At 41.1% G+C, this 21292-nt stretch overlaps 1 protein-coding gene and 2 non-coding genes across 6 annotated transcripts in view; 2 read left to right on the top strand and 1 right to left on the bottom strand.

Annotated features, from left to right (window-relative positions):
* Positions 1 to 21292, top strand: part of LOC115378794 (partitioning defective 3 homolog) — a 392369-nt gene that overhangs the window by 34149 nt on the left and 336928 nt on the right. For all 4 annotated transcript variants that reach the window (XM_030079303.1, XM_030079300.1, XM_030079301.1 and 1 more), the window contains exon 2: positions 18862 to 18963. In XM_030079303.1, the coding sequence (XP_029935163.1) occupies positions 18862 to 18963 (102 nt within the window). The remainder of the gene's footprint in view (positions 1 to 18861; positions 18964 to 21292) is intronic.
* trnaw-cca (transfer RNA tryptophan (anticodon CCA)) lies at positions 2504 to 2575 on the top strand. Its single transcript has one exon. It is a non-coding gene; the product is annotated as a tRNA-Trp (tRNA).
* Positions 13373 to 13444, bottom strand: trnaw-cca (transfer RNA tryptophan (anticodon CCA)). The gene has a single exon. It is a non-coding gene; the product is annotated as a tRNA-Trp (tRNA).

Here is a 21292-nt window from a genome sequence, read left to right as displayed (position 1 = left end):
GTGTGTGTATGTGTGTGTGTGTGTGTAATACTTAATAGAGCTGATAGTGACCGTGTTGTGCTTCATAGTATTTTTTATGTCCTATGCTATAATTACAGGTTATTTTGTGTTTTTTCTATACATTTTAAAAGCACATTAAATACTATCGAGGCCAAAATGTATCTTCTTTATGATGTTATGAAGCCAAGACATGGTTTGTTTCATTATTTCATTATTTTTATTTCATTATTTATTTATTTTTTTTTTACAATTTGGGGTCTTTTGTTAGTATGCCGGTCATATCTTCATGTTCCTGTTACTTAGTATTGTAGAGCTAGACATCAAATGTGAAAAATAAAGGCACAAGTTAAAGAATTGTCTCACCATGGACACAAGCATATGGGAATATTTGCATGAATGTGTGTAGACAAGAAAGGCAATTAGGAGGATTTTGTAGCCAAAAGTAAAGGTCTGTAAAGGTCTGCCCCACTGTATTTTTTTTTTTTCTTTTTTTCAATGCACTGTGGCAATAGGGGATAAAGACATTTTCATTGCTTTTAGAAGTTTTGTTTGAAGTTTTGATGATTGTGTAGCTGTTGATTATGTACATATTAATGATTTCATTTAGTGTGAATGTGATGAATGTAATCGGGCCCTGATTACTAAATTAGTGAGTTTAGATAAGGGCATTCTATGGTATCCTCCTAAAATTTATCACAGGATCTTTGTTTTGTTTCATGAGGGGAAGTTTGTATTTTCGTATAATGAAAGCACAGATTGTGGTGCAGTGTTGTGTTCTGTGTGACTTAGTCATTCTCTTTCAAATCATTCTCCCTTTCTCTGACTCTTGCTTTCTTTTGATATTCTCTGGCTAGACAGTTTTCTCTATTTTAACTGGCTAATTAAGAGGTCATGATTGACCTGATAATTACAGACAATGCTGTGCTGTGTGGAGCAGCAGGCAGGGGTGATGTAACTACTCATATTACATCGTCTGGGTTGGCCCTGGGGAAGACAAGCGAAAATAGGGCAACTAAAGTGGGCCCCTGCATATACATGCAACACATACAAACAGCACTGCATGCAAGCCTCTGAGAGTCACAGTCTCGGGGCTTGTCTGCGTTCCCAAAAATATGCAGACATACTTTCATATGTAAGCACCACACACACAGAAACAGATCCAGATCCATCAGAAACATCAAGTATTAAATAGAGCTGCATTTCGAGGCTTCAGGTGAAATGTGATAGGCTTTCATAGGTGCGCCACTTTCTTCCTCACTTCACCTTGTCAGTTCTTGTCTAAGCAGTCACTTAATATGACCAGCTAAAGCATATTATTCCACTGCAGAGCTCAGACTGAAGACTGGCAAGGCATAAACACAACGCACAAGAAAACCGGGCACAAGTCCCATTCATCCAGACCAAATACAGTCAAACATCTGGCCTTTCTCCCTCTCTTTCCCCTGTTTTCAGACAGCTTTCTTTGCCTTCGTTGTTCACATTTCTCTCTCTCTTTTTTTTTTTTTTTTTTTTTTTTTAAATTTCGTCACTTTACTGTAACTCTCCCCGTCTCTGTTTTTCACGCGGTCAGATGTCAGGGTTTGTGGATTTTGGATGCTTGCCCCGAAGATACTTTGGAAACTGCCTTTCATCTGCTCGTTCCCTGTCCCAGTGTCTGTCTCTTTCCCACTGCATGTCCTTTTTTTTCCTGACACAGATTCAGGAGTTCCTGTCACATCGGGCCCTGCTCTACAAGTATCGGTCAGTGTGTTCTTACAACGCCTCAGCAAGGGCAGTGTTTCCATTGCACCACTCCAAGTTTTGCCTCACCAAAAGCCCATTTTCCTTATAATGCGTTCAATAGTGCCCACTGCAGTTCAGAACATATGGCCTTCATAGGATCAACACATGCTCAGTGTGTATCATGGTAGGCTGTAGATTTGTAATGCAATTGAAGGAACTAATGCACTTGATACATTGCAGTTCTCAGTTATCTGAAACATAATATACAAATTTCTATCCTGATATGACACAAAGGTGACTTGTTATGAATAACAGACTTGTGCAAGACAATGACGCTGGATTACAGGGCCATTTAAGCAGCTTGGAGTATAATTATTGTGGTCACACACACACACACACACACACACACACAGACAGACAGATACATCTATATATATAACTTCAAGGAGCTAGAGTGGGTTGGGCTTGTGTTGACTGGCCTTGGTCAAGTTGTGGAGAAAGAAATGAGTTCCAGCTGTGGCGTCCACTACCTGGCACATTTTCATGGAAGTGCGTTCTGTCAGGGCATCTTTAACTGCTGCTACCTGACTAGTTTTACGAAGGAGACTCACCTGAGATGACTGCAGACTTGGCTGTACTGTGTAAGAAACCTGATGTCATGGGAGTGACAGGGAGTCTAGGAGGGCAAGCGGAGTTTCATGGGAAAGTAAACCTGCTGCATGAGATATGAGAGAGCGTATGTGTGTGTATGCATGCATGTGTGTGTTACAGGCTGCAGCAGGACCTCGTGGCGCAACGGTAGCGCGTCTGACTCCAGATCAGAAGGTTGCGTGTTCAAATCACGTCGGGGTCAAAGCTTTTTTAAAAAAAAAATATATAAATAAAATAAAATCACCGTCATGAAGAGTAAGTGCTGAATACAGACACCCAACGCTTTCACAACAAGCGAAAGGCATTTGAATTAGAAATGCAATGCCTCTTGCAATGGCAATGGAGGGGGCATTACCTGAGGAGGCATCATTTCAAGAACCAATAGGGTATTTATGTATTTTAAATTATGAGTAGATGGGTGGGATTGTTCAAAAATGTATTGGTTGAAATTGTTATTTATAGTTGGTGATGCAGCATGAGGTCACCATTGACCTCAAAAGTCTGACCTAATATTAGCTGCAAACCTTTTCCCAAATATGGATTTCTGGACCCAATGCATTTCCTCTATGAGAAAAATTCATGAGGTTTTCACATAATATTTGATTGTTTTCAACTAAATGTCTCTTTCTTAAATGGGACTGGATACACAAGAATTACGCTGTCACGTTCCGAGGCAAATATCGTGCTAATAAAAAGGTAATACTATGGCACACAGTAAATACTGTACATAGTTGACTGCTCTTTGACCATCTTTACAACTGGAATCATTACAGTTTGCTGCTGGGCCAAAAATAATCCCTGGTCAGCTAGCTGCTGTGTGAATTTCTTTTGTCGATCTGTGATCTTTGTCCTAGGACGGCAATAAAAGAATTAAGAGGGGAAGCATCATCACAACTTTCTAATTGTGTTTTTTTTTTTTTTTTTTTTCATAGCAAATGTCATAAATTATTTAAGGCAATTCAGAAAACCTCATTCATTTCTCCCATAGACAATCTTCTTTTCCTTCAGTTGAAAAATGTTGCAAAAAAAACAAAAAAAAAACAAAACAATGGAGACAAATGAGGCCTATTGAAAATTCGCTGTTTTCCTGGAAGTAAAAAAACTATAAAGTTAATTTTATGGGGACTCTAATTAATATTGGGAGTCATGCCCTTTTGAACACATGAATTTGATGCAGTGGGTATCCTATTAAGTAGATGGGTAGATCACTAAAGAGGAATGGCTATACTCTCCAATATATTTCAGTGGCTTTTTGGCTGATGGGTGGCTATACTGTAAATTTACAGTAAAAGAAAGAGGTTGGTATGCGCTCTGCTACTCTACTGAACATACTACTCCTTGTTTGTGTGTGTGAATTGTTTATTAGAGACATAACTCCTTTACTACGCACACAAGCTAATTTGGTGCACGCTGGTTGCAGTACAGATGTGGTGAGCGCGGTGTGCTGTCTGAACATGTGAGAGCAAAGCGCTGCCACTCCCCTCTGTTGGCCTTTTACACTCCAGGGATGTCGGTGTCTGCTCCACATATGGTGCTCTTGAACCTTAAGAGATTTGGACACACACACACACACACACACACACACACACACACACACACACACACACACACACACACACACACACACACACACACACACACACACACACACACACACACACACACACACACACACACACACACACACACACACACACACACACACAGTTCTCTCTTGGTGAGCTGAGCCTGCCTCCTTGCCTCACTGAGGTGTGTGCTCTTTAATAAAGTGTGTAAGAAGGTTTCGTGTTTATGCATATTACCTCCTCTTGTTAGATTTTACATCCCACAAATTGACTGTAACATTTCATCTGTCTCATCCTGCTTGTTCTCTATTAATTTCGTGGCAATCACTTTCTATAAGTAGTTTATTTCACTTTCTTTAGTAGCTTTCAGTGGACCAGAGACACATTACATATTAGAGATGCACTATATGGATTTTTTCAACCAATACCAATAACTGATAACTACCTGATTCTGATGGCCAATACTGATAGGATAATTTTGCAGTTTTGTATTTTACAAAGAATAATAATAATAATAATAATAATAATAATAATAATAATAAATTTTATTTGTAACGCAAATGTGAAAACCTCATGAATTTTTCTCATAGAGGAAATGCATTGGGTCCAAAGAAGTTGTTAACCTGTAGTTTATGCACACCTGACAGTAACAAAGGCGAAGATGTGATCAAAGATGGATGATTTGATACACCGTAGTTCTGACTTCGAACTGACATCATTTTTGTTAACACAACAAAAACAAGGAACAGTGCTGACTCCTCAAATGCTGAGAAGTCTTAATGTCTATGCTAAAAACTACAAGTGCAAAGTAGCAGCGGCTTGGCCATTAGCTGGCGAAATCCTTGGTCTTCTACTGAGGAAAAAGGCCTCCCATCACGAGCCATAAATTCCATGATTTTGTCATGAACCGCTTTATCCTTTAGGCTGCCTCTGATCAACTCCCTGCAGCTTTCAAATGCCTGTTGAATAAGCACTACCAAACTCACTTTTTTTCTTTGTGGCATGCCACCTGCTAACGCTTCATATTCCTTCACTACATCTTCATCATGACGACCTCTCAGGTGATTTATAAGATTTGTTGTGTTGAAACTCGCAGACTTATCCCCTCCTTGCGGAAATCTTGCGAAACATGTATTGCAAATCGCATAGCACCACCTTCTGTATGTGATCTATTTATCCACTATAATTCATTATCGGGATAATAAATAGTAACATAAAATTCCCATTATCTGCCGGTAATTTATTTTAATCGATATACATTTTGCATCCCTATTTCAGATACAATTATTGGTTGATCTTCAGTGCTTCTTGAGTGCATTTATACCTGAATTGCATGTGTTTTTTGTTCTTTAAACACAATCTGATCACTCAGGTGGCTTGTAAAATCAGGTGGAAAGGGGGTCTGAGTTCCTTTCCTTATAGGTACACTACATTCAATACTTTTTTAAATAACTCGTGCACAATAAGTAGTATACAACTGTTTGCATTTAGCCTCTGACTAGCACACAAATCCCAGAGAACACACTTTGTCCTCTGTGAGTTCCACATCTGCAGTCTCTGAAAGTGCTTGTGTGTGTGTCGTGACATCTCCACTGCAGGTTGTCTGTTTTGTGGTGATTCACCCTGCGCTCGTGTGTTGCTCTTGGCTCATTTAGAGGTCCCATCTGGCATGCATACCCTCTGCGCTTATGAAATAATACATAAATGTGTGCTGAAATTATGCTGACTGCTGCCCCTGTGAGCAGACAACAGCAGCCGACCAGTTTTGCTGTACGAGGCCGACCACCGGCAGAAACCGCTCCGATGTTCACTACAGTTTTCAGCATTTTTTCTTTGGCTGCAGTGACGACAAAAGCTGTTCCATGTGAAACTGGCAAGCCCAGCCTATTATCTCAGCTCTGACAGTTGAAAATTACAGAAGTTTATCCCTCTGCCCAGTGATCCTTTGAATCCTGGTAGGGTTTATTTGCATATGGAAAGCATTTGGTAAGACTGGTCTCAAAATGGCATTTCCAGACATGCTTCATTGTTCTTTTCTTGTCCTAGTGGTTTATTATTTTTTTCTAACTTTGATTATATCTGCACCTGTACTGCAGCTCTCATCTTGCTTTCACAAATAAAAGCCTCTAAATTGTATGGATAAGACGAAAAAGATACATCAGTGAATAAATAATTAAGAGAAACTCTGTCACCCATCCTTACACTAGCAGGGCATGTCTGTTTACACCTCTAACGTGATGCGGACAAAAGCGCCCCGGGCCGCCTCCGGATGCGTCCTGAGAGCCGATCACTCAGGACGCACTGCCTTCACAAAGTGTTGTCTTTGGCTTGTAATGCCTAGTCTGAACTTCTTCATCTTGCCCCTGGCTGACAAACACCCCCCATATTATAACAACAACAACAACTAATGTTTGAACTAATAACAACTAAACTGAAATGAGCAAAATCCTTCTGGAAACTAACTGGAAATTAAACTGAACTGAAAACAAACAAAAAAAAAACAAAACAACAAAAATACAGTAACTATACAAAACTATGGTAACTCTGATTGTAATGGCACTATTTAATGAGCACACAGGAATATTTGATGATATTACAAATGAGTGAAAGGTCAGGTCAAAATAAAGCGGTGTTGGTTCAGTCACAGTCTCCTTTAAGGTTAGTGAATGTGTTGGCCTCTGGATTATCTCTGAAACACACGACACAACACACACACACACAGCATCTAATCAATAAGCCGGATGCTTGAGGTGCTGACTGAGAGCACAATTTATTAGCATGGCGATAAGCAGTGGAGGTTTTTACGGTCTGTAATGAATTGTGTGTGTAAATCCTTCATAAGCATTAGACATATGAAATAAGGCCATTCCACTGTGAGATGTGCTGCAAGCCGTGATTTTATTTGCATGTTAATGTCTGGTAGCAAAGTCATGCTTGTTGTCTTACCTACCAGGATGTTTTCTTGAACGTACCCTGGTTGCTAAATGATGCATGATGTTGCTTTGCTTTTCTCATGGTCCCAGGACGTGCTGCTCAAGAGAGGAAATGTGTGTGAGGTGTGTGTGTGTGTGTGTCTATGTCAAGTGTGTGTGTGTGTGTGTGTGTGTAAAGCGCCCTGCTGTTGCTAATGGCCACTCAGACCAACGTGACATAAGCGCTAGCGCTCAAGATAATTTGCCTACTACCATGCTAATGAAACGTAGCCAATATGCTATTTTTCAATTATCAGACTGTCTAAAGTTCATATTCTTCAACTAATTTAACTCTTCACCAATTGAAGGTAACATTTATTTATAAAATTACAACAAAATGTAAGTAAGAAAGTGTTTAAAACACAAACGAGGGTTAACGTACTGTTAGCCTCCCCCTTTTGACTAGCTAAAGTTGTTGGACTTCAAAAACAGACAGTCATTATTTATTAGGTTTTTTTTTTTTGTAGTTAACACAAATAAGTAATAGGTTACGATGTACATGCATTGTTAATATGTCTTGAACTTATTTAAGGGACATTTTTTTTAATGTTCTCAGGATGCAAATAATGTTTTCAACAGCCCGGCTGTCACGATATCGAGAGTGGATGATGGAAAAACATTCAAATGGGCTTCAGTTCAGAAATTCATTGTAAATTTTACATGGTGATTAATGGTAAGCCTCTAGTCATAAGGCTTCAAAATACCAATAGAAGCCTTTCTTCACTTTTAAGCATATAAAAAAAATACGGAATGGGGTCAGCTAGCAGTTAATAGGATATTAATATGCTAATGTTACACACGTGAATCCAAATGCATGCACACATACATGCATAAGCACGGTGATAGAAATTCATCATTTGTCCAAAGGTATCAATGCTGCTCAGTTGGCACGATAAATCATAACACACACACATACACAAACCACACATCAACAGCTGAAGCACTATTCATTAATCCATAAGCTCCTACAGTGATATTTCAGGCTCGTAAACAGTGCATCATGTGCCAGCAACTAAAAGTAATAAATTAAAATGTGAGCCAGACACTAATTTTAGACTTTCCTTTGCTCTTGTCTGTGGCCGTGGCCCTTGATCCACTGGCACATCCTGTGTGAAGGTTAATGCTCTAATTGGCTTAATGATGTATCATTATGGATCTACTCAAGGAGATCCTCGTGGTAATATTTTTTTTTTTCAAGACCTAACCTTTTCATCACAGCAGTACTTCCTACTCATGCTGAGCCATGAAGTGGTAGAGGTCTGGGAGAACACACACACACACACACACACACACACACACGCAAACACTGAAACCACCTTTTTTATCCAGACCAGATGCGTAGTTTTCTATGTTGCACTTATCAGGAGGGCTGATATGTGCAGTTGTAGTTCTGGAGAAACAGGATTTGGCGAGTACAAATCCCTTATTTAAGCAGATCACAGAGCAGGGGAGACTGCTGCACACGTGTCCCAAATTGATCCAAACACACATCTTATCCCAAACCAGAAGGCTTGAACAAATTAGGTGTGCACAGTGTGTGTTTCTCGCCTGTGTGTGTGTGTGTGTGTACGTGTGGTTTAGCATATGGGCTTTTGAATTACAGTGACAGCAGCATGTTTCATATGGCTCTCTCCCTCTCTCCGCTCCAGCTATGTGTCTCCAGTAAATTGACAGTAGTCTCCTTCCTGGCATAGTGTTTCTTTCTTGGGTGTGTGTCTGTGTGTGTGTGTGTAAAACAGATAGTTGGAGAGTCTCCATGTCAGTGCCATATGATTTAGGCTGATGTCTCAGAGGCTGGCTTGCATTGCTGGACTGATCCATCAGTGACCTACATGGCACCATCTCTGCTGTAGCACGCAGGGTGGGGAGCTGTAGATGTTGGTTGAAATATGTATTATATATGTTTATGTGTCTACCCTTTCCTGTGTGCCTGCTTCAGCATCCATCATCAGCCTACCACAACTGAGCAGTTTGATCAGGCTCAATGTAAACTGTTGAGTCAGCAGCTGAGCCACTAACCCACACACATGCAACTGAACTGCTAAACAAACACAGTGAGTAGTACGATTTCAGCGGGCGAGTGAAAAAGGAAGTTTGAGAAATACTGCGTTTGGTGTGATTGTGGTTGATTACTTTGGAGAGCAGCCAGCCAGCGCTGCAAATCAGTGGTGAGACAGGCAAATAACAATGGCTGCTGCGCCAAACTCTTAATTTTTCATTTCACTTTTAACGGGAACGCAGTAACACCACAGACAGCTCCGTTCAGCTACTGAAATAAAAGGCTGATGTGTGAAGCAGTTGGCCACTAATGCAAATTAACATGTTTTTTTCATACTTAATTTAAGGGTATTTTTTTTTAGTGACGCTTAGTAGACTGATCTGCAAAGTTTGTTACTAGGTGGTGCTTTGCAGATCAGTCATATCATATCTATGTCAGTGTATTCAGAGCTTTATTTTCACCAGTTTATTATCCAAAAAACAACAGTGACACCTGGAAATATCCAAGATCTGCTCATTTTGTATGAGGGCAAGACTTGGAGTTATTTTTAAGCAGTTTTAAGGTAGTGAGGGATGCTTACAAATATGTGATACTGATGATGAGAGATCATATTTAGGGCCTTAATAAATGGCTGGAGGGTGACTTACACTCCACATGAGAATAACTGACCTGTTAAAACAGACGTTTGTTTTGCATATCCCTGTTGTTTCCTGCACTTGAAAACATGCCGAGCACAGTTCAGCGTGAATTTGGAAAGCTGCGTCCTCAGTGTGTTGTGAACACACAACCTGCAGTCAGACATGGTAGTGTTGCACAACGAGGTGCTGTCTGGCAGCAAATCATCCCCACTGGGAGAGGCGGCACTTATGAAACCTCATGTTGTGGTCATTAAACACACTCTCCTCAGGGCTCCGTGTGTGCCTCTCTCTCAGGGTGGAGCACATGAATTTTCCCCTCAGAAACGACAGGACATTTATGCATGTTCGGGTGCTGCCCAATGAGGGTGTCTGCAGGTCCTTACAGTGTGTGAAAATGTAAAATTAATGACCTAATTTTAAGGCCTTGAAAGGACTTCGGCATAATAACTGTTCTCTCTGAGCCTTAAATACAGCTTCAGTTCTCCTAAAAATGCTGTTTTTGTAATTACTTTTCCAGTAAGCAATCTACATTCTTGCATGGACAGGTTTTTGCGTCTGTAGGTTAATTTTTTTTTATGTTGTTTTTTTGCTGAAATTGGCTTGAAACGTTTTCTCAAAAGAATCTTAAATTGCAGAAACCTGGATGGCATATATTCATGGTGTGAGCGCACTTGTCTGACGTTATGTGTTTAAATATCAGTTAACGCCTGTGTGGGCTTTTGGCCACATCGGTTTTATGTGAAGTCACCACTCCAAGAAGGTTTTGTGTGGGAGTGGGCATGTGTGAGTGTGGGATTGAGTGATTTATTCTTTTTCTTTCAACTTTTTGTGAGTTGCTTCATTGAAAACCCAAAGAAGCCTCTCTTTCTCTATTCTCCTGGGTTTTAATGGAACAGTTTAACCTTTTTTCCCTTTTATTCTTCAAAATTTCTTTACCCGCTATTCCCCAAAAGAGGAGCAAGATTATAAATATGTAGACAACAGTGTGTTTGAGCTCTTCTATCTGCATTGTTTATCCACTTCATGTCTACTTAAGCATGTATTGTATGCAGCACAGTATGTGCAATGCTGCTTGTATGTATGCGACGAGGTGTCGTATTTCTCTCCATGTTGGACTCGGCAGGCGGTTATTGCCCCGGGCTGGCAGGGGTATCAATAATGCAGGAACCCTGGAGGTGACTTTGTCTCTGAGGAATAGCAGTCTCAAGATAAGACTTCCCTTAATATAGTTCTTCAGCTTCCTACTATCTGACCACACACACACACAGTCACATGCACGCACATGAAGTTATCCCAGAGTTTGGGACTCAAGTAAAAGACTGGAGTCCTGCTTAGAGGGGAATTTTAATGATTTTCAACTTTGCAGCATATCCTATGCTCTAATGAATGTTTACTCGATTTTAGTGACAATGAAAGGTACGTACGTTCACGTAGTGAACTAAAATAAAGTGGTAAATTAACTTGAAGAGTTTGCCCCGTCCCCAGTGTATGACATCACCCGAAATGATCTGTCAGGTTGATTCGGGCTAATAACAGTTTTTTATAAACAACTGCTAATTGCCTCTTTGCTTGTCAGCTCCATGTGGAAATTTGGACTATAGTGGAAGTCAAAGCAGTCACTTTACCGGCGCAATCGAAATCCTTCATTTTCTGTGTTTATTTTTGTAATATGAAATTTCATCATTCCATTAAGAAAGCACACAAAACGGCAGTCGTTCAATCACGATTCTGGTAAATCTATTAGTAACCCTAGATATCCAATCATAAGTATTATTTGAAGTTTTCCTCTGTCTTTAATAAGTGCTCATTCTTCAACCAGTGCCCCTATTCCCTCTGGTGTATTCCCTCTCACTCAGAACAAGGAAGAGGAGGAAAGGCAGGCTGATATCTGGAGAAGGTGCATTTGTTATGGGCTTGTGTTGCAAATACACTTAATTGTCTTAAGACAGGTCTGTCTGAAAGGCTGAACCTGTTTAGCACATGCATTTGCGTTACGATTCTTAGAAAATCATATCAGTATTTGCATTTTGGGTGGGAAGATATCGGACATCGGCCTCAGACAAACCATATCGCTGAATCCCGAATTTAAACCAATAAACTAATCTGGTTTTAATTAGCACAGATCCTAGATGGGTTTGCAAAACAAAAGCATGCCACAGCTGCAGCATGTGGTATTACTGAGGTATAGATGGCATCCGAGCGCCTTTCTCATGGGTTTCATAGGCCACACACACTCGTATGTATACACATCCACACACACACTCACACACACACACACACACACACACTGTGAGGCCACGCTACATTGCAGTAGCCAGCTACCGCCCTATAACTTATATTGTGTGATTGCTTTACTTTCTCGTGATAGCAGGGGTGAACCCTCTGACAATGATAAGGAAGTAGGGAAGGGTGTGTGTGCCTGCGTGCGTGCGTGTGTGTTTACGTGTGCAAGAGAGAAATAGAAAGTAGGTGACACTGGTGTTTACAACTCACAGGGGAGAGTATACACGCACACCCTGTAAATCATAGGTGTTATCGCGCTGTGAAGTGGCAACCTCTGCTAGCTGGAGGCTGAAAGGTGAACCACCGGGTTGAACCAGTAATTCACAGCCAATGGGAGGCCTGTGCTCCCAGAGGTCAGAGTTCACAGCCTAATGGTGGTGTCTGAGCTCTCGTTTCAGTCAGTGAATGTCTGGAGTCTGAGCTGTGTAATCTGCTCTGTAAACTAATTGTCAAGCTTGAGTTTGGGGTTTTAGTTTGATTTTGGGAGTCACCTGTTCATTTTCACACCATTTGCTCTGTATTGTTTGAATAGCCTACTTCAGGGAATCACCTCTTTCCAGCCAGAGGCACCAAATAGAGTGATTAAAGTCCAGTCCTAGGAGCCAGTTTCCACACAATATTTATGAATAATAACTTGCAGTGACACCGTAAAGTTGAGAGAAACATCCATGTTGTAGTTTAACACACTTTTAAAATTGTGTTTCATCTTTAGAGCAAAGAGCTCCCTACTGTGGTGTTTTTACACTGCACTTCCCAGAGATCAAAGGACATTCTGTGTGTCTGGTTCGAGGATGTCTCTTTCCTTGGATTTTCTGTTGAAGTTTGAGTTTGTGGTAGGTAAAGCCTGCCAGACACTGGGCGCTTAAAACAACAAATGTAAAGGCTTTGATTAGCACAGGCTGAATCAGCGTTGTGTTATTGTATGAAGTCACAAATGTTGCAAATTGATACTTCGATACTGCAAATAACAAGTTGGTTTGTGTATAATTAAATGTGCAGTGTAACAACATTTTAATGGATGCTGACTTCCTGCAAATTGCAGTAAGTGAATGACTGAAGTATTTCGCACCATATCTTAAACCCAGACATTTATCAACACTGCATTGTTCTTCTCTGTGTGACTCAGTGCCAAAGTAACCCATTCCTATCTCATCTCTCCCACTTTGCTCAGTTTACAGAGCAGACTTTGTTGATGGCATCTCTAGGTAATAACAGATAGGATCACATTTCATCCATCCTGTCTGTCCTGTAAACTCTCATCACTTGTGGTTTGCGAAATTGCTTTAGCTGACTTGATCTCTTTCTTAAGAGGATCATCTTCGAATTCCCCACATTCTTCCAGGCTAACGAATGCATTTTCCACTGAGCAGCATGCTTACATGTTGTCTTTGATAAAACCCGCATTGTTTGACTGATATCTTTTTGCACCCTTTGCTGATGCCTTTGTCTCCAAGCTGTGTTACCTAATGTGGCTCATTCAAATTCAAGATGCTGAATACACGGCAGCAATGTGTTTTGTCTTTGTCCTGTTGCGAAAAGCTTTGACCCCGACGTGATTTGAACACGCAGCCTTCTGATCTGGAGTCAGACGCGCTACCGTTGCGCCACGAGGTCCTGCTCGCCACTGAGCATGTGAGATGCTCATCTGCCCACTAATCTTCCCTCCTGGGAAAAGCAGCACTTGCAACAGTCGTAAAACACACACAGGCACATGTTCTCTCACTTTCTCTCTGTCTCACATACACACGCCCACACACACACACACACACACACACATATTCTGACACTCGCTTCCCTTCTCTGCCTCCCTAGTTTCCTCCAGGGCATCAGTCTTTGTGTGGTCTTCCACAGGAAAAGGCAATCCACTCTGCTGCAGACTCGGATAATGGGGTGAAGAGAGCTATTGTCTGGTCTTTGTGCCACAAGTGTGTATGTGGGTGTGTATGAAAGACAGAACAACTACCTCTCTGTTTCCTTTCACCTACAACCACGGATCAGATAAGCAGATACCTGATCAGACAAGTGCAGTGGCGACAATGGCGATGTGTCACTCAGTGTAGGTCTACATGAATGAAGCTCAGAGGTGACTAAGCAGGTGACTGGGGCAAAAGGAACAACAAGAGAGTTGTAGTTGTAGATTGCCAGGAAATGATATACTTTTGCACACCTTGCATATCTGCTCCTGTATTGCAGTTTAATGTTTCATATTTAGGCTATTAATAATGTTCCAGTTTCCTTTCTCACAGTTATGCCTTATTACATTGCACAGACAGAGGACAAATGGATAGTTTGTGACAAACATCATGAGCTGAAACTTGGGACAAAGCAACTACATGACATGCATCTTGAGGCACTGAACCACCAGGTCTTTTCTCAATCCCTTATGCAAACCTTACATGTTGGACTGTTGCATTTGATGCATTTTGGTCCACAGGGGATGTGTAATCAGATCTGTGATGCACACTTTCCTCATTATCCTTTATTAGCAAGTCTGGCTCAGTCTGAATACTGCAGTAGCTGCTGCTCAGTTTGCAACATGTTCGCTTCATTAGAATGAAATCCAGCATGCATTCTTTACACCGGCAATACCACATGAAGGAGCACTGAGGTACTCCTCGGTTTGAAATATTTTTTATGAAATACTTGTAACTCCTGGGTAATGGACTGTTGACTCAATTGACAGTGTTTTTAAATAGCCACAGTTATCCACTTGGAAATAAAATTGTGACTCAGTCTCAGAAAAGCAGTGTTTTTGCAGATATAAGGTCATCATTTCATGACAGCAGATACTTAACCATAGACACTTTCTGATCGGACAGCTCCTGGGATTTAATTTTGAGAGAAACCCTCAAGGGTGATGGAGGCCAGCGAATAGTATCCAACATCATTTCTGCTGCTTATAGACTCAATAAAGACTGGACTTCACTCTCAGTCCATCTGTCCAGGTTTTATTCCATTTTTAAAGGATAAGGCTTTGAGCTGTTGCGTACACGGCTATTGTCTTACGCAATTTTTGAAAATGGCAGATGCCGGTGCTGCATTGGGTCATGTATTTGACTGATCAGTGTACATTTATGTCACTCAAGGGTCCTTTCTGCTTGGGAAGATCCTACCCTTAGGTAGGAGCTAATTAAAGTCCCTCAAAATGTAGTTCTAACAACTATGATCATTCCCCATTCCTACACTGCGTACACAAAAAAGGGGTAGCTCCTCTAGCATATTTTAGGACTATGAAAAAGTTCCTCCAGTTGGAAAGTGCCTCATGGGGGCATTAAAAAGTTCTCAAGTACTTAGTATGTTAGTCTCACATCTCACTCTGCAAACAGAAACTCTGGTTTTGGTTTTTGAAATGCATGGTCCAAAATGTGAGCTCCCAATCAAAGTTATATTTAACAACTATGCTTGTCAGACAAGTTTTGCTGCTGTGGTTTTGCTCTATGTAAATCAAGCAAGGCAGAGCTGGCTCATTGTTTCTGGTGTCGTAAAGGTCCATTATGGACAAAGATAAACTGAGCACATGAACATGAAAACATAATGGTGGAGTGTTTTGTGGTCGAGGAACGCAAAGCCATTTCTTTTCAACTCACTGGAAACAATATAAGACTTGATTTCTTCGAGTTTCCACTCAATGGAAGACACCAAGAATAAGAGTTTTAGGCCTGTTTATGGAGAAACCTGCCATGGTGAGAGTATCAGTGTCTTCTTTTAAGTCTGGATCCTAGTATAACATGATACGTTACTGAACCCCTAAAAGACAGTTCTCTTTTCTCTTGACCCCAGTTCAGTAAAGAACAAAGCTGTGCCTTGATCAAAGGGTTTGAACCCCAGTCAGATGCAGATCAAGGCCTTGATCTTGGTTCGTCCATTTAATAGCTGGTCTTTAACTAGACCACCAATGCTGTAAGTGAACTCAATTTGTGGTTTGGTGAAACAAGTTCAAGAATCCATGCATTGAAAGAAGTGTATGTCTATAGCGAGTGACATACAGATATAGAGAATGTGAAACAAAACCACAATTCCTTGACAACCCTGAGTGTTCTTCAACAGGAAAAGCAATCTTTATGTAAGAGCCAGCCTTGCGTAAAACTGTTGATTTTGTTGCAGAGATGATGGTGACGAATTGGGCTGAGGCTGACTGTTGAGCGTGCTTGCACTGGATCAGCTCTACCCCCCCTTTCCTCCCCAACAGCTGTTACCATACACTAATACAAATGGCTCAGCTACAATGGTCTCCTTGTTACAGGGGTGTGCTTTTTCCATGGTTTTCTTTGGCCTGCTTTCAATACTGTAACTTAACAGTTTAAATTTTAAGAAAGCTCATATGTGGAGATGTGGATGTTCTTTCATCAGTGTGCACTCTAACTTTCTTTGCCAAAATGATGATGGAATGTTTGGTGAGCTACAGGTTCTTGAAAAAAGGCACGTGTTGAAAGACTCTGCATCTTTCAAGATAACAATGCTTGAAACAAGTTGAATTTCTTTAGAAAAGTCAGATTGTTGCACTCCACTGGCAGAGAATGGCCTGTTTTGATAGAAAATATGAGATTGAATGACTTGCATACAGTTCTCATGTCCTCAGCACTGGTTCAGCTCTCTGGGTTTTAGGAGGAGGGAGCGATTCTACAAGCAGGCAGGGGATTTGACCTTTGTGGGCTGCAAAGCTATTGTGACCAGCTGTGCCTTCATAGGGGGTCCGTTTGGAAACACTTGCTAGTATCCACTGGAAAACCCTTTAGTTGTCTGTGTGTGTCATTTAAGACCTTGGTATTTAGCCCAAAGTATCCAGGGATGACCCCAAAACACTAAATCCATCCCAATCCCGGAGTCAGTGATGAATTCGCTGCTAATGCTCCTGCAGTAAAGACTTCATGTACAGGGAATACTTATTGCATTTCTTTTGGCTCGCCATGGCCAAAGCTAAACTGATGCACGGCTCTTACATCACCTTAACTCAAGCCAAATCTAAACCGTGTTTGTCAGATTCAAATGTTTTCCCTCCGTCCAGACTACGTCTCCAAGATTAAGCTATCTGGCTGTCCTGGCATCTCATAGAAACAATGTTTGCCTGCTGTAATCCTGCAGAGGAACAAGTCTAAGGCAGGATGAAGACCATGTCAAACAGACGAGGAGCGTGTCAACATTTGAAATTTGTTTTTTCCCTGGTTCATGCTGAGGGTCAGGTTGTGGCCAGTAACGACTTCCAGATCTGGGGAATTTTAGCTCCGTCTTTCTCCTTCTGGGTTTTGAGTAGGTTTTGTAGTGGTAGTGCATTGTAATTTTGTCGGTTGTTCATTTGTCCTCCATATCAGACCACATTCAGGACCGCCACCCCAGGCAGACAAACTTAAATTTGTGTATTACCCAGTTGTAATGTTTTAAACCAATGCTTGAGAGAATTCATATTATAAGTATGACTTTCTATAGTGGCTGTAACGTTGCATTTTTCTCTTAAATTGCTAATTTGCTTATAATGGTCATCTTATTATTATTAAATCACTGACATGGAAACTACATAATTCTCTCTCTGCTTCCCATTTCTTGTCTTGTCTTTTGGGAACATACCTGATATACTGGCTTTTTCCCCCTTCTAATAACCTCAGAAGGAAGGAAAATACCACACAATCATTCCCCTCATGATTTGGCCATTTTGGCTGGTGAACCGCAATGGAGTTCAGTACAACAGAACCGTGCATGAAGGCATTCGACCACAGACCCAAAGACAGCTTGGTTTGGAGGGAGAAGGACAGAAGGAAATAGAGAGGGAGATACAGGCACAAACTGCAGACAAAAGAAGCAAAGAGATTCTTTCCTAACATGGCGATGGAGGTCGGAAAGAAGTCAATGAGCTGAGTGGTTTTTCTTTACCCTCCTCTCCGACTGGGCCATGCCTCAGTGCTTGTGGGTTATGAGCTGGGCAAAGCCATACTGTGAGAAGGAATGAGGGAGGGAACGAGGACGACAAATGGAGGGAAGGCGAGACTGAAAAGCTTTTATTTGCAATCAACTTTTTGGTTTGCTGGTGGATTTTTTCACATGTCCATGGAATTCAGTATGTATAGTATACCCAACATAGACTCTAATATATGGGGATGCTATACATATACTACTCATACCATCCCGTTTAGTTTGGTATTCTGAGTATGCTGTCATAATACTGTACAAATGCTTCATATGCTGCACATAGTCATGTCATTATATGCATGCCATTCATACACAACTGCATTCTACAACACATATTCCCATTTAACTCATTACATACACTCAGTGATGCGGTAGTAAGTAAAAATCTTGGAGAACTAGAGCCTAGATGATGATCATTATAAGTCACCCACTATCAAAACAGCCACCTGTATAAAATAAATTTATTTTTAAGGAAGCTTTTATTTATTTTCCCTCAGACCATATCCTCACAACCTAGCTTAGACGTCACTCTGATGTCCACAGCTATATTGCATGATATATTTTATGAATTCAGTTCATGAGGATTTCTGCTAGGGTAAACTCTGTTCCATCAAATCCAAAGGAAGTTTAGGTGGGTTTACCCTCCACTACATCTCTGTATATACTGTGTATGAGCAATTTACATGCATACACACTTGCAAAAAGGAATGAAAATTGAAACTGAATCAATGAAACTAAAAAGAGACAGGGAAAGCTGCAGGAAAAGGAGGATTTGGCACCTCCTCTCATACTTGTCTCACATCAGTGCACATTTATACGCCCCTGCTGCACCATAGCAATTGATGAAGAAAGGTTTGAGCCAAATGCGTATTTTATGTGTCATCCAGCAGGGAATTACAATATTTCATAACAGTATGACAGTAGACTGGATCACTATAAATGAATGGCATGGGTGATTAGAGCAGCTGATTACTAAAGAGACGCTAAGGAGATTCCATTGGCCTGGCAGTGCTGCTATGTTGTGGTTTTACTTACATAATTTAAGTTATGAATCCTAATCTGCACGGTGCAACTGAGGCTGATCTTTTTTCTGAGCTAATACTCTCTCTCTCTCTCTGTCTTTGTTCCAGGATCCCAGCTACTGGGTCCAGGTCCACAGGTTGGAACATGGAGATGGAGGCATCTTGGACCTGGATGATGTGCTCTGTGACGTGGCGGATGACAAAGACAGGGTGAGTCACAACATGTGTGTGCACAGATATGAGAAAGTGTGAATGTGAGAATGTGTAATGTGTGTGAGAGAAATAAGTGTGTTTGCCCCCGTTTATTTCTGCTTTAATGGACTTTTGGCAAACATGAGGAAACCAACGCCCAGGTTTGAGAACTTGTTTTGGGACTTTTCCTCATGCTTTGTGTATGTCCTTCCAGCCAGTGTTGTTTGTCAGGGCATGATTGTAACTCCCAGTGTTCAAGCGGGTTTTATACTGAACATTGGTTTGCTTTCAATATTATATATAGACCATAACTTCAGGCCTTGATTTGACTTGTACAGTTGTGATAAAAGAGATTAGCTGCTTTGTTCAAGTACAAATGGATAGACATTAGCTAATGTTGTGATCAACTTTGGAATTTGCTTGTTTGCATTGCCATTGTTCTTCCACACAAAATGGTTTTGATGATGACTTGGTTTCAGAACCCACTGGCTATTGTATGATGACAACTTAGTCTCTGGGGGTGAGGACCAGTATTTTGGGTTTTCCAGTGTAGCTGTATCTTTCACTCTCCACACGGACTGTTTACCTGCATAAAACCACTTGGACTACAAAACTACTTGCACTTAAGGATCTAGACCAGAACAAAGGACTCTGGACTGACACATGCTTTCAATTTCACCTGTCTGCTGTTACTGTTTTATTGTCATACTATTACTAAAACATTACAGAACAGTAAACTACTGGGCACAACTGTGTTGTGTCTTTAATCATTCCAACCTGCTGGGAGGTTGCAGCAGTAATGATGCATGGCCCTACTATGTTACATTCACTGCTTCTTCAATGAGCACATGTGTGTGCTCTCGTATTTGCAAGTGCAACACTGTGTGAGTAAAATGTGTGTCACAGGCAGCATGATATCCCACTATCAACCCCACCCACTCGACTAACTGTAAATGATAACCCACAATCCTGCTGTGTCCTTCCTGTGGGAACGGTGCTGTAGGAGAGACTACACCTGAGTCACCAGATGTCTGACTTTAATGCTGCACCACTTGGTGTGCTATAGCGGCTGTGCTGACAAGGCATGATGTGAAACGATTTAAATGTTTGATCATAAACACAATCACAATGGGCTTTGCTTAATTAGGTAGGTTAAATTTGATTTATTCAACATCATTATTTGCATGGTGCTGCAAAACATTGTGAAATGCTATACATAGGAATGGGGAGACTGTCTGATTTGGGTCAATTTACCTATTAAGTAATGAGAGCAGAGACTCAAAAATGATCCCTGGTAAATGACTGGCTCCACTGCTCCACACTTTAGTGTACACTATTGAAAATGATATTAGGTCAATAACATTAGCTGTCAGCACTGTACACAAAATGTGATATAACAAAAATAGTGTTTTGAGCCACTGGTGACAACTTGACTCGCTCCCACGGGAGGTAAACCTGGTGGATATTGTGTACATCATCATGCATTGGATGAATATGTATTTGCTCATCTCTGCTGGCCATATTAAAAACAGTAGCAAGCAATTAGTCTGAATAATGTCAGTAATTACATGCTAAAGTGTTAGCATGGAGCACCAGTGTGACTGATCTATTTGTGTCGGTGTGCTAACTTGACCCGCGGACCGAGTTCCCAAAAACTCTTGTGAACCCCTTTAATTGATGATGAAATGTGTGGTTTTGGCTCACACCTGTTATCTCTGATTGCTATCTTATGTGGAGTCTGGATTCCCTCGGGGTATCTGGTGTCTGGGAACCTGTGCGCTGTTATGAAATCCCAAATGGTCGTATCCGTCACAGGAACAGAGTGTGCTCAGTGCTGCTCTCTAAGGTTGAATGACTGATACATTTTACTGGTCTGACGAGTCAGGTTTCTGCACTGCAATAGTCTGTCACTTTATATTAATAATTGGTCTCTCTTTTTGAGAAATTAAGACGGCTGTATGTGTAATGGTGTGTGCACGTGTGTGTGCAGCTTAAGAAGCCATAATCATATGCACTTGGTGCCATGGTTACATACCAGGTGGGATGACTAGCGGGAGCAGATGTTTTGCACCTGCTGTCTGAAACACTCCTCACAACCATATAATTTATTTCCTCCCTCCTCTGCTCTTTTTCCATTTTTCACCTCTAACCTTTACTCTTTATTAAAACAAACAAACCATCGACAGTCATTGCAAACCAGTGGACAACTTGTCAGTAAACATGTTTCCTCCTATTCATAATCTTTCCTCATCAAATCACCTTCTCTGTGGCTGTGAGAGCCTGCTCCCCCTGGTGGACATTCAGGCTCATTACATTTGTTGTCATTGTGCAGTTCAACATTGCAGAC

This window comes from Myripristis murdjan, chromosome 20, assembly GCF_902150065.1.
Source record: "Myripristis murdjan chromosome 20, fMyrMur1.1, whole genome shotgun sequence".
NCBI classification, from domain to species: Eukaryota; Metazoa; Chordata; class Actinopteri; order Holocentriformes; family Holocentridae; genus Myripristis; species Myripristis murdjan.
This window is presented reverse-complemented; position numbering and strand designations above follow the sequence as displayed.